At 37.9% G+C, this 16915-nt stretch overlaps 2 protein-coding genes across 5 annotated transcripts in view; both read right to left on the reverse strand.

Moving 5' to 3' along the window:
* LOC141436697 (uncharacterized) overlaps nt 1-16915 on the reverse strand; it is a 61892-nt gene that overhangs the window by 33064 nt on the left and 11913 nt on the right. The gene's annotated exons all lie outside the window — the stretch shown is intronic.
* On the reverse strand, nt 9410-12865 carry LOC141437192 (uncharacterized). Its single transcript, XM_074100448.1, has 2 exons — nt 12409-12865; nt 9410-9492 (listed from the first exon to the last, which is right to left on the reverse strand). Exons 1-2 carry the CDS (start codon nt 12863-12865, stop codon nt 9410-9412), a joined length of 540 nt encoding a protein of 179 aa, XP_073956549.1.

A 16915-nucleotide genomic window follows, 5' to 3' on the forward strand; every position in this document is an offset into this window, starting at 1 on the left:
ACGTTATTATTGCCTGAAAGAAAAATAAATATGCCCGCAGCAATGTTTTTTCTTATTGCAATATAGAAGCGCAAGAAAATTATTTTCAGACTCTCCCGTTTATTTATATCTGAGAATCCAATCCACTAGAGTATTGCAAGTCGCGATTTCGTTGAAATAACTGTATGAATCTGTAATAGCATCTTGCACCTGAAATTTTAAGTCATTGTATGTTGAGGTGTGTACAGAACATTGTCGTGGCCTTGTAACAACTCGGTTCCCTCCGGGAATCTTGAATTTTCAGCACTATACCTTCCGCCGCCTAACTTTGCCTAAAAGTTCATTGCCACGACTAGTACCACAAAAACTATAAAGGTATAATACCAATAATTGAATAGGCACTATACCGTTAAGCAATGCGAGCACAATCCGGGAGTAAAGTAAAGACGTCGCATAAAAAATGTATCTCAAGAATGCGTCAAAATTGAGTATTAAGTAATGAACTTTTAGGCAGATTTATATGACGCGTGGTATAGCCCACATCTCTTATTCGCCTTTTCTTCAATCGCCGCTTTAAGGCCCTTTGCTCTCCACTTTGTCTATCGAAAATTTTCACGCCAGGCCGAAAATTTTCACTGGTATTGAGTGAGAAATTAGTTTATGACGATCATCAGATGTTGTCAGTTAGCGCGCTAATTCGCGGTGAAACGCCGTCGCCTGACCAACGGCATTGTAATTACGTCGGTGCCGGATAAAGCCTTTTTAATTTGGTCAAGCGTGCTGTGTAAGTCTTTTAAATTTGGAACTTTTGTCGAGCCTCGCCCACGCTGCGCACGAGACGGTAATCGCTCATTTAGATTACGATTATGTGGACGAATATGCATGATGGCGGCCGTTATCGCTCCATTGATTTTAAATGGGATTAACCGACGAGAGAAACTACGATGCGGCCCGTTAGAAACGTCTGCGAGCTGAATTTCGTCTTGTTGCGTAACGTGTTTTTCAGATGGGTATTTCTAATTGGGTTAACAATCATTTATGAGTCTGGATCTACGCAAACAACCTTTCAGGTAACCGACATAATGGTACATTATATCTACCTATTAAAGTGTGAATTTGCATTAGAAAAGAATCAAAGTTTTCAATAAGCTACTTGTTCATATAAAGAAAAACTAAAATTAGTTTTCCAATTATTTATTAATGAACGCTTCTAATTTTATAGCATTCATAGTTAATCGGTTGACGTTTTATTGGCCGGTTCACCGAGCAAAGTAACTTCTGACATTTTAATAACCACTCAAAGTAATTTAGTCACTGCTTATCTGACACCGTTACTTACGGTAACCAAGAGCTTATTAAATAACAGTAAGTCGTGAGTTCATTTCGGAGGATTGAATATAATTGTTCATCGTCATTTATCTTAACAGGGCTACGTCAGGGGCAGGCGCGGAGGACAAAGGGCGGTACATGTGAACGCAGCTCGGGGGCACCGACAATAGACCCGAAGGCCTAACAAAAAGACTTCTAAAATTTCACCGTGTTTCGTACGAAGAGATCGGGTAATGAATCGACTCCATTAACAGGAAATGAACGGCTTAATTGCCATCGAGACGCTTGTTGTCTCTGGCCCGTGATTACGTCACCTGAACTTTATTTAATAATGGTTGAACGTATTTAAGAGGGACACGTTATTTTTTTTCACTTTTCGTGCTGATAAAATTCGTATTCATACTGAACGCAGGCTGCATTAAATCACTTTAAATGTTCTTCTATAAGGTACAAAAAGTAAAATCTTCGTATACCAAAAAAATCAGGCGCTGACAGACAAGCGTAAGATTTTGTTTTGTTCCTTTAATAAAAAAAAATATAATCCCTGTGCTGTGTTACTAAATCCTACTAATCCTACTAATATTATAAATGTGAAAGTTTGTGAGTGAGTGAGTATGTGAGTGAGTGAGTGAGTGAGTATGTTTGTTACTTTTTCACGCTGAAACGGCTGGACGGATTTGGATGAAATTTGGCGAAAAGTTAGTTTATAACCTGGATTAAAACATAGGATACTTTTTATCCCGGTATTCCCACGGGATAGGGATAAAATCTCGAAATAACAACCTCTGGGCTTAGAGTCATGAAATTTTATATGTAGGTAGTTGGACGTTTGGAATAACAGATAAGTGACTTTTTGATCCGATATTCCCACGGGATACCTAGGGATAAAATCTTGAAATAACAACCGCAGGGCTTAGAGTCATGAAATTTAGTATGTAGGTAGCTGGACCTCTGGAATAACACATAGGCTACTTTTTATCCCAATATTCCCCCGGGATAGGGATATAATCTTGAAATAATAACCGCTGGGCTTAGAGTCATGAAATTTAGTATGTAGGTAACTGGACGTCTGGAATAACACGTAAGGGACTTTTTGACCCGATATTACCACGGGATACCCAGGGATAAAATCTCGAAATAACAACCACTGGGTTTAGAGCCATGAATTTTGGTATGTAGGTAGCTGGACCTCTGGAATAACACATAGGCTATTTTTTACCCCGATATTCCCACGGGATAGGGATAAAATCTTGAAATAATAACCGCTGGGCTTAGAGTCATATAAATTTAGTATGTAGGTAGCTAGACGTCTGAAATAACACATAAGTGACTTTTTGACCCGATATTCCCACGGGATACCTAGGGATAAAATCTCGAAATAACAACCACTGGGCTTAGAGCCATGAAATTTGGTATGTAGGTAGCTGGACCTCTGGAATAACACATAATTTATTTTTTAACCCGATATTCCCACGGGATAGGGATAAAATCTTGAAATATTTACCGATGAGCTTAGAGTCATGAAATTTGGTATGTAGGAAGCTGGATGTCTAGAAAAACACATAGACGACTTTTTGACCCGATATTACCACGGGATACCTAGGAATAAAATGTCGAAATAACAACCGCTAGGCTTAGAGGCATGAAATTTGGATGTAGGTAGCCGTATGTCTGGAATAACACATAAGTACGCTACTTTTTATCCCGATATTCCCACGGTATATAGTTTTGTAACTAAGGGACCCCATACATCCCTGTATTATTATTATTATTATTATTTCGTATTTTTTTCTTTAATTGTATACAATACAATAACTTTTTATTGCACACCAATACAGTAAACAGTACAGAAAACACAAGCATATACATAGAGATTTTCTAAGGTAAGCAATAGACGGCCTTATCGCTTCAGAGCGATCTCTTCCAGGCAACCTTTACAATGGACAGAAATAAGGAATACATTTTAGCAGGTGGTGCAATTTACAGTAGATTAGAACTGTATCAAGAATACATAAAACTAACACATACAATACACATACACAACAAATCTAAACAGATAGATAGGTAGATAGATACCATAACAACACATAAATAAGCTAACTATAACATTCATACGCAAGATGACAGGTAGTGCTCAGGTATACTGTAGTTTTTAAGTATTTTATTTGTAATTATTTTATTAAAAAAAAATGACTTTCTGCCAAGTTTCTTGCGGCGCATTCTTCTTGGCAATGATGGTCTTTCCGAAAGCGCTGGTAGTATAAAAAATGACGTGTAAAAGTGCCCATTGCGGCCTATTTACTGAGTAAATGATTTGAATTTGAATTTTGCATTTGAATTTGGATAGGGAAAAATTTTGAAACTTCAGCACTGGGTTTAGAGTCTTGAATTTTGTACAGTTATTCACAACACAACCTCAATGAAGACCACGATATAAATATTGGAAATTTCCAGGGAAATTTTGTAAAATCCCGAAAATTTTAATTGCAGCTACCACACCGAATAGTTTACGCGTGCGAAGCAGCGGGTAAAAGCTAGTTAATAATAAAGTAAGAAAGAGTTATAAATGCCGAAAAACAAAAAACATGACAAATGCTTCAGATAGTTGTTATAGGAATACAATTACGTGAAAAATAAAAACTGGTCAATACAACTAAGTTCGACTTCATTTAGTATCATGTGTAAAAACAACGTCACGGCTAAAATGACGTGTTTCATGCACTTGTTTTATAATCTACAATTTTACTGTTTTCAAATATGCGCAAAACCACAAAAACTACTTGATGTCCTCCATGTCGTGTCCGACAAAGGCTTACAGGGCGCGCAATGTAATTGACCACTATCATTATACGTGTAAGTGTAGGAAGGTCCCGGGCGAGTCTTTATAATAAGTCGTTAGGCATCCAGGTGTTCCAAGCGATGCGCCTCAAAATTTGCAACAGCCTTATTTACAGAGCGGCGCCATTGCAAAGTTGGGAAGATCTCGCGAAGCAGAGACTGGATAACTACTTACCTAATACAATGCAGTAACACCACTCTCACGTTAAACCCCAGAATATTAAATGAATTGAATTATATGTATGTGTAGGTATTTATTTCTTTATTTATTTTTGATGTATTGTTTAAGTTAATTAAGGTCTGGCTGGGGAGGAGCGGGATCTCCTGGCACAGGTTTCTTTGTAAACTTAATAGGAGATCTCACATGTTAGTACATAAAATGTCTTAATTAATTTTAGTCTTAATTAACAATAAATATTTTTTCATTTTTCAGTTCATTTTTTTCATTCATTTTTCATTTAATTTTCAATTTAAAATTTTCGATCCTTTTCTCTTTCCATTATAGTGTCTACTCTTGTTTCTGTTGTACTTTCAATCGTTCAATGGTTAACTGGAAGAGATCCCTTTAAGGGATAAGTTCGCCTTTGTACATCTCTTTCTCTTGTTAATTGTAATTTGCATATGTTTTATGTACAATAAAGAGTTATAATACCATACAATTATGCAGCTAAATAAAAGCTCTTCGAGTAAATTCTTGATATAATCATTAATTCGGTAAACAAAAATAAATAAAAAATGTAACACAAGCGTTATTTATTTACATAATTATGTAAACTTAGTTTACTTACATGCTTCAATTCATTTCTAGTACTAATTTCACACATGGGACATAGGAGCACGACGATTATATTGCATAAATTTCATCTAAGTTTAAGAGACCTTAAATGGCTTCGACACTGAATCTGGCGATTTTTTGATGCTTACAATTTTGCCTACCACGGGATTCCATGAAATCGATTGATACCTAATTTTTTTACACATTTTACTACTTTGAAAAAAAATCGTAAGTTACACAAATTAATCCGTCAAAAAAATTAAATCAACATATTGTGGCATTGCATTTGTCTCCGACTGTCTTTGGACTCGGCCCAATTAGTAGCGACCTTGGTGATCAAAAATCAAATTAAATTAAATGGAGCCTTGAAATAATGAACTAAAAACCATTACTTTGCTCACCCGCGACCTTAGGATAGCTACGTCTATGTAACAAATCTGTGTTCATGCAGCTCATCCACTTCCACACTGTAAGAACACACACAAATCCAGCTATCACCACTATCACCACACTTAAATAGAAAAATGATCGATTTCCAAGGTACGAGCTGCTTTAAAAATAGTGACAAAGTGCCGAGTAAAATCATCAAAAAGTCTGAGCCTTGCATTAATGTTAACGTACCTTAATTGCGTGCGGCTCAAAGGTTACAGTAACACAATTATTTAGGAGCCCAATGCAATACATCAGCGCTGCGTGACATACAGCCGTAACGTCACCTACTTTATTTCAATTATTTCCTCGAATAAAGCCCAGAAGGCTAAACACTTTTACGTGCCGGGTTAAGAACTTCAGGTTTGGGCGCCGGTGATCTCGGGATTAAGGTGCGAATTTGTTTTTATTTTGCACCAGGATCTGTTCTGAGGTGTTGATTAAAATGATGGAGGTTTTTTTATCTAGGTATACAATAGTCAACTACAAAGAGATTGATACGATCAAAGTTACAAAAATATACATATATAGGTACACGACTTTACATGCATATTTGACTGTACCTACGTGGAATATAAAGACAGACAGATAGATAGACAGCTAGACGGACAGACAGACGGACAACAAAGTGATCCTACGAGTGTAAGGGCTCCGTTTTTTCCTTTTGAGGTACTGAAACCTTAAAAACACTTTATTTTAGCCCTGAAATTCAGGTTATATGTCACACAACCAAGGCTCTAGTAGACAAATTATGTTGTAATAAATCGCTTTGTTTCTCTTTGTAGTAGGTACATATTAAATTTATTTTGAATTATTATTACTTTATTTTGTAATATTGAGTTAAAAGCGTCAAACAAATTGTACGGGACAATGTAGTCTCGAACGAGTCTTGGATGATAGTTCAATTGATATATGGCAGATTACTGAAGTAATGATTTATTTGATAATTGATTACAATTGATACACCGATGCACACCGTGGCGGATAAATGTGCACTGACGCAAATGCTAATAATATAATGAAATTACACAATACTACGTGAAATGCTGACAAAGGGAATGTGCGGTTTACATAGACCGTACACAAATGATCAAAGTCAAAGGGTACCTATACTATTGCTAAGTACGAGATTTGTGATAAAAATTTCCTTTGATGTCGATTTGACAGCCTCCAACAAAGTAAATCGTCAATTGTAATAAAACACCAAATAAACCAGCAAATGGGACTGGTCGTTGATCCGCTATAGTCTACGAATAAGCCATAGTATATATTTTATTAGTTAAAAAGTCGTTTATATTCGTGCTCGGTTTATATTCATCAATCCGAATTCTTTATACCAGGTAATAAAAGCAAACTCATTCAATTCCAACGTGTTCTTACAGGCAACTTTCTCATATACGACGAAATATAAAGCTACTTTAATCTCGGCGTATTGCGTGACACGAAAGTAAATGTTACCCGTTTTATTTCAATTATTCTCGTCCACAATCTCAAGTAGCAAACTCAAATTGTCATGGAAACGAGAGTACGGTTGTAGCTGTTTGAAACTGTAGTACACACAAACATTTTGCATTTTGTATCTATTCCCCGTTGTTTTATCCTAGACTATAATTAATTGATCAGAAACAATCAAGTGTATGTAAGTAAATCTTAACCTTTAAATCGTTAAGTATCTTATCACATAGAACAGTAGGTACCTATATTAAGCCATAGATTTAACTAATTGTTCAGCATATCAAAGATACAGATGAATTCTGTCAGCTCCAGTTTACCGATCGGGATATAATTTAGCAAATGAATACTTACTGCAACTTCTGAGGTATGAGATAGACAAGCTGACAGACATTCTTTGTTACCAAACGGAAGTAGTTGAGTGAGCTTTAAGATAAGCTACCATGCCTCAGCAAATTATGTAAGTATAGGTATGTACATACGTAGAGTTAACGACAAAACCAAAACCAAGAAGCAACAAGGAACAGTCAAGTGTAAGGATTCATAAATCATTCCCTTTGATGCATGGAACACTTAATTGTACCGAAAAGAAATACCAAAAGGTGGATTACGAAATTAATAAGGCCGTTGGATAGGTAAGTACAGCCAATATACATAATACAGTGACCTCATTTTGCGTTCCCCTCCGAGTGCGGATTCAGAACGAGCCAATAATAAAGTCTGAGCCACTCCAACATCGATGGCTCTTCAACCTTTGAGCTGCTTCTCCAGGGAAGACAGAATGAAAAGCGAATTACTCTTATTTCTCACTACAATAAGCTCGAATTGAAGGACATTCAAAAACCACCCCTGCCCTGGCTGTCTTTGTTACAAGAAAAAACAAACAGCGAATTTATGAAATCACCTTTGTTCATTTAGTCTTTGAAGTACAAATCAGATACGCTCGAGATTTGTAAAGCTCGGACTCTGCTGCATGATAAGACTGTTTCACGTCGTTATTGAATTCTCAGAATGGCTAAATTAAATCAGTGAAGTATCCCACGTAAATGAATGTATCCAAATAACTTACTGAGGCATTTTCTTGCGCTCATTTGGCCGTCTAGTCTCTTGACCTTTCATCCCTAACGATACTACCCGTTATAGGTATGGCGTAATGCCCTTGTAGATAATAAGAGCTGCAAATATCAGTCGAATTTTGATATATCGCGTTTCTTATTTCCTATAATTTCTTATGAATTACGTATAGGTATTCCCCAAGCAATCGGTTCTCCGGAAAAATGTTTATTCAATTTGTCTCCCACCTCACGTTCAGTAATGTTTAAAGAGATACACGAAGCTACGGTTTCATGCATAATTTCTATTGACATATACTTACTTGGAAATTTACGTTTAGGCCAATGTCAAGTAAAATGTATGAGTTTTACGTTGTTATTTTATATTTCAGATGCTATAACCATATAAACATAAAAGATACCTATACAACTTTTTTTTTAGTGCGCGCCAACGGTTTGATGAAAATTAAATAAATAAATAAAAAGAAGTTGCCGAGAAAATAAAGTTTAATTTTATTAAAAAGTACAATGCAATAAATTACTTCTGTTTTCTTGTAAGGTAAATCATTTATCTTATTAAAAAGTTATTTTTCTTTCCGTACCTAAAATAAAATTATGATTTGTTTTCCCTGGAGCCGTGAAGGGTTACTGGGACGTCTCTAAATCAGGCGAGATGGCCCAACTCAGCATTTTCGGTTGTAATATACGCACGCGTAAACTATTCCGTCTGGAAGTTACAACTGAAATTTCGGAATTCTACAATTTTCCCCTGGGAAATCCCAAAATTTATATCGTGGTCTTCATTTAAGGTTGTGTTAAGAACAACTGTCCAAAATTTCAAGACCTTAATTCCAGTGGTTGAAATTTCAAGATTTTATCCCTGTCCCGTGGGAATATCCGGATAAAAAGTAGCCTGTGTGTAATTCCATACGTCCAGCTACTTACATACCAAATTTCATGACTCTAAGCCCAACGGTTGTTATTTCGAGATTTTATCCCTATTCCGTGGGAATATCGGGATAAAAAGTAGCCTATGTGTTATTCCAGGCGTCCAGCTAACTGCAGACCAAATTTCATCAAAATGCGTCCAGCCGTTTTAGCGTGAAGGAGTAACAAACATACACACACACAAACTTTCGCATTTATAATATAAGTAGGAAGTAGGACAGGATACTCTGGCGAAAAAACGTCGTTTACTGACGCTGTCGTCAGCTGTGGAATTGATATTATATTTTACATACTTAAGACTCGTTTTAAACGTAAATCGTCTCGTTTTTATTTTTTTTGGTCACTGGGTGCGAGTCGGACAGTAGCTCGCATTCGAGTCACCACATTATTCGTTTTCACCTGCTGCTCGCTTTTTCCCTCGTCGAGACAAAAATCAGCAAATCAGCATGCAATATCGCTTGCACGTCACATACATCGTGTGATTAATCAAGCTTCACCAGCGGTAGCTTTACACTGCTGGAGTGACACTTCGCACTGTCAGTCCAGCCTTTTCATAAAGTTATACTGTTTTTTTCTTTTCTTTTCATACTGATTTTTTGACGCAATGTCAAACGTTATCCATTTTGATACGATGCACGCGGTGTGATAGGCTCAAGCCTTCCAAGCTTCTGCTCACAGTAGGCTCTAGCCCTAAAATAAATAAGTGTTCTTATTAGGCTTTACAGTGAGGGAGACTGTGACTAAGACGGTATTAAGGTAGAGATTGTCAAATCTGCAAAAAAATATGTACCTAAAGACGAAAAAAATTACCACGATGTTCTTCTAAAAGTGCCGATTGAATGAAAAACCGGTCAAGGGCGAGTTGAAGTGTGAAGTCTGCAGCCCGAAAATAAGGACAAAGCACGACTTTCTTTTTTTCCTATGATCTTCAGGGTAGGGGTGTGGTTGCAATAGTAGTTATAAGATAAATAAAGTTGGAAACATAATTTATCAAAACTGGAAAAGTTTTAATTCAAAATGGATAGAACAAACTGAAAATTTGACGAAACTTTGTTGCAATGGGCAAGAAATAAATTAAAGCTAGCAATTCTTTTTATTCAGGTGAAAGTTATTAAAAATGCAATAAGTAAGTAAATCCTTACTTTCTTTTTCGTAGAAGTCATTTATGTTTAAAGATCTGAAAAATGGTAATATATTATCCATACTAATATTATAGATGCGAAAGTGTGTGTGTTTGTATGTTTGTCCGACTTTCACATCGACACGGAGCGACGGATCGACGTGATTTTTGGCATAGAGATAGTTTAAGGGCCAGTGAATGACATAGGCTACTTCTTATCCCGGAAAAATGCACAGTTCCCTAGGGAACAGCGCACGAATGAGGGCTATCGCGTATGAATTCGCTACTAGAGGCGCTAGTGTAGCGTGAGGTCTCCGAAATGTCAAATCTCATAGTTTTTGGGTGAGCTACGCGGGTTTATTTATAATAAGAATAATTTTGTGAATATTTTGCAATATCTGAAATTAATTATGGCAAATATGCCTTCCGGGGCAATGAATGTCTGTGTTTTGAGACAGTTTTGTCTTTCGGAAACCTTTGTCCTCCCTTTTTTCCGAACAAAACGGGGACTATGCAACACTGTGGCATGCTCGATATTTTTATGGTACGGTTTTAAGGTGTATTAAATATGATTTTAATCTAAACTTTGTTTTCACACCCGTAAAAACAAACTTTGAAAGCCATACTTAAAAACCTCACGCAACAGTGCGCCATCTAGTGAGACAAAAAACGATAGCCCTCATTCCACAGGGGCCAAGCAGCGAGCAAAAGCTAGTTGTTATATTTCATCATCATCACCATCATCAGCCCGAAGACGTCCACTGCTGGACAAAGGCCTCCCCTTAGAACGCCACAATGAACGACAATTTGCCACTTGCATCCACCGGTTTCCCGCTACTCTCACGATGTCGTCAGTCCACCTGGTGGGAGGCCTGCCAACGCTTCGTCTTCCGGTTCGTGGTCGCCACTCGAGGACTTTTCTCCCCCAACGGTTATCTGTTCTTCGAGCGATGTGGCCTGCCCATTGCCACTTCAATTTGCATATTTTCCAGCTATGTCAGTGACTTTAGTTCTTCGACGAATTTCCGTATTCCGGATTCTATCGCGCAAAGAAACTCCAAGCATAGCTCTCTCCATAGCTCGTTGCGTGACTTTGAGCCTCTCTAAGAGGCCAACAGTTAAGGACCACGTCTCAGCGCCATAAGTCATCACTGGCAACACACACTGGTCGAAGACTCTAGTCTTCAGGCACTGCGGAATATTGGACGAGAAGACATCACGAAGTTTCCCGAACGCTGCCCATCCGAGTTGGATTCTTCGGGCGACCTCTTTGTTGAAGTTGGACCTACCCAACTGGACAACTTGTCCCAGGTAAACATAGTGGTCAACAACTTCGAGTACATCGTTCCCAACGATAACCGGCACGGGTGTGACATGGACATTTGACATGATTTTAGTCTTGTCCATGTTCATCTTAAGACCCACCTGTTGGGAGACGATACTGAGGTCACTGAGCATAGTATTGAGCCCCTCCAGCGACTCCGCCATTATGACTATATCATCGGCAAAACGAAGATGGGTGATGTACTCGCCGTTGATATTGATGCCGAACCTGTTCCAGTCCAAGAGCTTGAAAACGTCCTCCAACGCATTTGTGAACAGTTTCGGAGAAATAACGTCTCCCTGTCTCACACCTCGCTGCAGTTGGATTGGTTGTGTACTCTCGTCCTGCAACCGGATCGACATAGTGGCGCTGCTGTACAAACTCTTTAACACCTCGATGTATCTATAGTCAATATGGCATCGCTGAAGGGACTGCAGTACAGCCCAGGTCTCGATTGAATCGAAGGCTTTTTCATAGTCCACAAATGCTAAACATAGTGGCCGATTATACTCCTCGGTCTTCTGTATAATCTGGCGGAGCGTGTGAATGTGGTCTATGGTGCTAAAGCCTTTACGGAATCCAGCTTGTTCGGGAGGCTGGAAATCATCAAATCTTCGCTCGAGACGATTCGTAATGACCCTCGAAAACAACTTGTATACATGACTCAGGAGTGAGATGGGTCTATAGTTCTTCAATAAGGTATTGTCGCCTTTTTTGAAGAAGAGCACCACCACACTCCTGTGCCATGCTTCCGGCGTGGTACCCTCGAGTATGACGGAATTAAATAACCTCTGGAGGACTACAAGTACCGGTTTACCACCCGCTCTCAGAAGTTCTGTCGTGATTCCGTCATCCCCCGGAGCCTTGTTGTTTTTAAGTTGTTTGAGAGCCACTCTAATCTCGTACAGGCTGATATCTGGGATGTCTTCAGTGTAATGACGGGTTAGTTTAGCTCTGGTATCTTGAGCTGCACCTACAACGGGCTTCTGTGTCGAGGCATATAACTGTTCGTAAAACCTTTCAAGCTCTCTCAACAACTCCGGTTTCGATGAGATGATACTGCCATCGTCGATCTTCAACTTAGTCATTTGGCTTTCCCAATAGACGAATTCTTTGCAAAACACTTTAGAGCCCTGGTTCCGCTCAATTGCTTCCTTAATACGTGCAGTATTAAAGGCACGCACATCGTGTCGCATGGATTTTGAGATTCGCCTATTAAGTCTGCCATATTCCGACATGTCAGTTGAAGATTGCAGCCTCATCTCGTTCCGAAGTTCCATTAATTTAATGGTTTTATTGGAGAGCTTCTGAGGTCTTTTCCGGCGCGGAGTCTTGAAGAACTGGGACCCCACGGCCTGAACAGTTTCTACCAGCCCGTTGTTGATCTCGTCCGCTGTTTTGCATTCGGCTAGGCACTGGAAGCGATTATGCAATAAGAGTTGAAAGCTTTCGGGGTTCTGGATTTGGGCAGGACAAGGACGGAGCGTGGACTTCACAAGACGTGACCGTTCTAGCTTCACATTAATATTCAGTGTGCCTCTGACAATACGATGATCACTTCCGGTTTTCACCCTGTTGATCACAGAGACATCACTGAATATTCGCTTCTTGGTCGTCATAATGAAGTCAATCTGTTTATATTTACTTATATTTAAATGAAATTGTAATATAGGATTGTTACTTTTTTATATTTTATTTTATATGATGACAATTATTTTGAATTATGTATTATCTATTTTGACCAATGAGCGATTAAATCGCTGAAGTTGCTTTTCACATGCCTGCCCGGTTTAAACATATTACTTATGGGAAATACCTAATTATTACTGTAATGTAAGATCCTCAGATACCATATGTTTCTGTGAATAATCGAATCATTCATTTATTTATTCATTCCTTCATTCATTCCTTGTAGCTGCGAGTATATCGTCAGCAAGTAACATGCTATTTTTTATCCCGGGAAAGTAAAACTTCCCGCGGGAAGTAGACAAAGTTGTGAGCAACAACTTGCACGTTTATGTATAAATACGAGTAGATGATTACACCGTAGAGATCACCGTGTGCACTAATATGCAAAATTGGTACTTGATCAACGACCTTTATCTCAATGAGTCTTGAGAGGGCCTGTCTCCAATGTCAAACTTAAAAGGGAAGTCTTCACTTTTTCTTTGTCAGCTGAATTGTCTATTTGATATAGCCAATCAGGCTTTTATTTCACATTTTATTAGATAGATTTTTATCGCGTATGTGCATGGTGTGTGCTGGGTGATTTATAGAAATAATCTCCGATGTATGATACATCACAATAAAAAAATAGCATTAAATTAAAAAAAAAAAATGTTTTGCAAACAGATCCTCACATACACACAAACATCACGCCTGTATTCCCAAATGGGGTTGGGGCACACAAAACGCTACCTCTTCGGAGCCACTTTTTGCAATTTTAGGTTTTAAGTTTGTCAAAAACGGTACAATAGTGACAGGTTGCTAGCCTACGCCTACGGTATACCTTAACCTATATCCTCAGTCGCTTCTTACGGAATAAAAATGGAATTATGGAAGAAATGGAGAGGTGTAATTCTAACCCGACACCACACGGGTATCAACAGATCCTTAAATTAGAAAAATATATAAGATCACTAACTTTGTTGTCTGTCTGTTTATCCGTGTATCCGTCCGCCCGTGCGTCTGTTAAGATCCTTTTTCTCAGGAAAACTTGGAGGTTATATGGATATGTATTTATTTTGACATTAGCAATCGATTCTGCTACCAGCTCTTTCCTTCACTAATCAATGGTAAACACGTAAGTATAGGTAATCTAAATTCTAATTAACCATTGGGTTATCTGTTCTTCAGAAATGTTTTAGCTTTCAGACTTGATTGGATATCTTGTTTCTAAATTGCACCATTGGAGCGCACTATTAAATATTTAAATACCCGTAATTTTCAAATTGGGGCAAAACTGTAGTGCGGTGGCATTATTTATTCCGACGCGTTCTGAAACTCAAGCCGCGCTAAGCTCATGCTATCTCGCTTTCACTGTAATGTATTGTCACGTGATAGTAAGGGAGAGCAAATTTGTATGATTTGTTGTCGACTAGTTTTAATCTGAATAGGGTTAGCTTGTTACATGCGATGGACTTTGCGATATGAACAAAGGTTCCTGCCCGCGACGACTCAGTGCACAGCGTAATTATGATCTACACAACGTTAAAGTTAGATTGAAAGCAGATTACGTTTGATTAACTACCCACCATGTTAGTTTTGGTGATACCAAATGGAGGTTTGTTCTTATGCTAATGGCTGTAATATTAGGTATAACAAACGTGTTTTAATGATATTTTGTAAAGTCATTGCGCAGCCGTGACCGTAACGAGATTTTGAATTACGAGTTTTTTTGATACATATCTCGGTATTTGAAAAATATAAAGCGGTATTTGTGCTTTGTAGTTATTTAAAAAAAAAGTCAAGTTCTTAAGAGCTTAGTTCATTTCTATAATACCACTTGCTTTCTGATAAACATTATTAACAGTCAAATTTCTTTGTTATCTGTCATTAATGTACAATTTTGAATATCCTTTACTTGTGTAAATAAATGAACATTCATCTTTAAGTACCTATATTTAGACATTTTCAAATATTTTTCTCGGAGTATAACTTTTTAAAAGAAAAGAGATTTATTTAAAAGATCTAGACAAGATGAAAGCATATCTCCGTCCGTAAATCTTTGATAATAGATACATAGCCATTAAATCAATTTTCGTGGAGAATCCAAGGGACAGGGTATCAACGGAAAGTCGTTGCCTTCTAAGCTGTATTTTGCTTAAACATACTCGTTTAGCCCCTGGTGTTAGGGGGTAATGATTAATGAAGCACCCTGTATCTTGGGTGCTGGCAACGTCTGCCCCTTTTTCGTACATAAATAAGACTTTAGGGGATTTTGTAAAACTATTTTTGAGCTAAGGAATTTACTAACTACGTGCTTAACCAAATAAAATGTATTAAAAATGTGTCTCTATTTATTTTAAGTTTGCTACGGAGCGTTTTACTTTAAACTGTACTTTTTATTTTACTTTAAACTGAATTAAGTTTGTGTAAAGTTGCGCTTACAGAATAATAATGGGGTAATGAATGGTTTTTTTTTTGTCGCACAGTAAACTTGTAGCTGGCACGCTAGCGTTCTTTGCACGCTTTTGACCATGTAACCATGAATAAAAATTTCTCATGAAAATACAAAGATACCACATTTAATATATCGCGCACTATTGTAGCTCAAAAACCGTGGCTCAAAAACATTGGTAAGATGCAAAAATTCGTAAATACAAAATATGCGTGTTCTTACTAAGTACTTAACTTTCTACAGAACCTAAACGTGTTCTTATGAATTAGTAAATACCTTATCACGAGCTTTGCGGTGAAGGAAAACATCGTGAGGAAACCTGCACAAACCTGCGAAGCAATTCAATGGTGCGTGTGAAGTTCCCAATCCGCACTGGGCCCGCGGGGGAACTATAGCCCAAGCCCTCTTGTTCTGAGAGGAGGCCTGTGCCCAGCAGTGGGACGTATATAGGCTGAGATGATGATGATGATGATGAAATACCTTATCTCGAGTGACAATATTTTGACATTACTATAGTACTACTATAAAAGTGAGTATGCACGTAATTACAAGTGCCGAATTATTTTGCGACTTAGCCTGGAATCCAACGCGCCGTATCCATATATTTATATCGCGTGTATTCAAAGCATAAGCATTTGTTACCCAAATGCTTTCCTCGGTGGCTGTCACCCTGCAAATTGAATACAATTTGTCATGCTTATTTGCGTCTAGGTAAGACTGATAACTAAGTGACTGTTGACACCGGTATTTACTTTATTTTTATGACAATAAAAAAACTATTGTTTTGTCAGATTTTCGATCTGACCAATCAGTATTTTGTCACATTTGAGATAAAGGTAGTTCAGTTCCTATCGCATATATTAAAGAAATGAGAGACCGTAAGCAAGAAGTTTTAATGAATTGTATATAATTGTACCGCATGCACAAAAAAAACTTCAATTCTACCTAACTCATTTCTTTAGTATAAGCGACAGGAAACTGATAGCGGTTGAAACGGTCGTAGAACTACCCATAAATGGAGGACCAATCACTTTCATATTGTTTATTATAATGCATATCCCAACGACAGATAGTACATTGCTTCTCCGCTAATACCAATTTTATATTGTTTTAGCGAAAAAGCAAGGTCAAGTGGTTTAGCTCATTTATATATTTCACACGAAAACACAAGCTGAAACATGGATGCACAGAAAAACCAGAAATATAGACCAGCGCTGGGAATCGAACCCTAACTAACAGCAAAATCTCTTGTTCCTGGCGAGCGGATAGTTCCAAGGGAAGTGTTTGATGTATCTCGATGAGAACTAAAAACATAGATGGCGTTAGTGTCGCTGCTTAAGTGACTAATGAAAAGAAAGCAAGTTGCAATGTTGGTGCAGAAGGAGAAATTCGTGTCTAGAGCCCTGTCCAGTGGTAGTGTAGGGGAATAGCACGCCGCACGGATTGCTGAGGACCTGGGTTCGATTCCCAGCGCTGATCTATTTTTCTGGTTTTTCTGTCCATCCATGTTTCAGCTTGTGTTTTCGTGTGAAATATATAGATTTCACGG

This window comes from Choristoneura fumiferana, chromosome 17 (assembly GCF_025370935.1).
Source record: "Choristoneura fumiferana chromosome 17, NRCan_CFum_1, whole genome shotgun sequence".
NCBI lineage: Eukaryota > Metazoa > Arthropoda > Insecta > Lepidoptera > Tortricidae > Choristoneura > Choristoneura fumiferana.

Bases quoted from the DNA above. Each gene is read 5' to 3' on its own strand.
- LOC141437192 (XM_074100448.1), bottom strand. From the start codon at position 12,865: ATGACGACCAAGAAGCGAATATTCAGTGATGTCTCTGTGATCAACAGG. The intron at 9,493-12,408 runs GTATTAAGGAAG...TATTTATTTTAG, and splicing joins GCGTGCCTTTAATACTGCAC to GGCTAGAGCCTACTGTGAGC.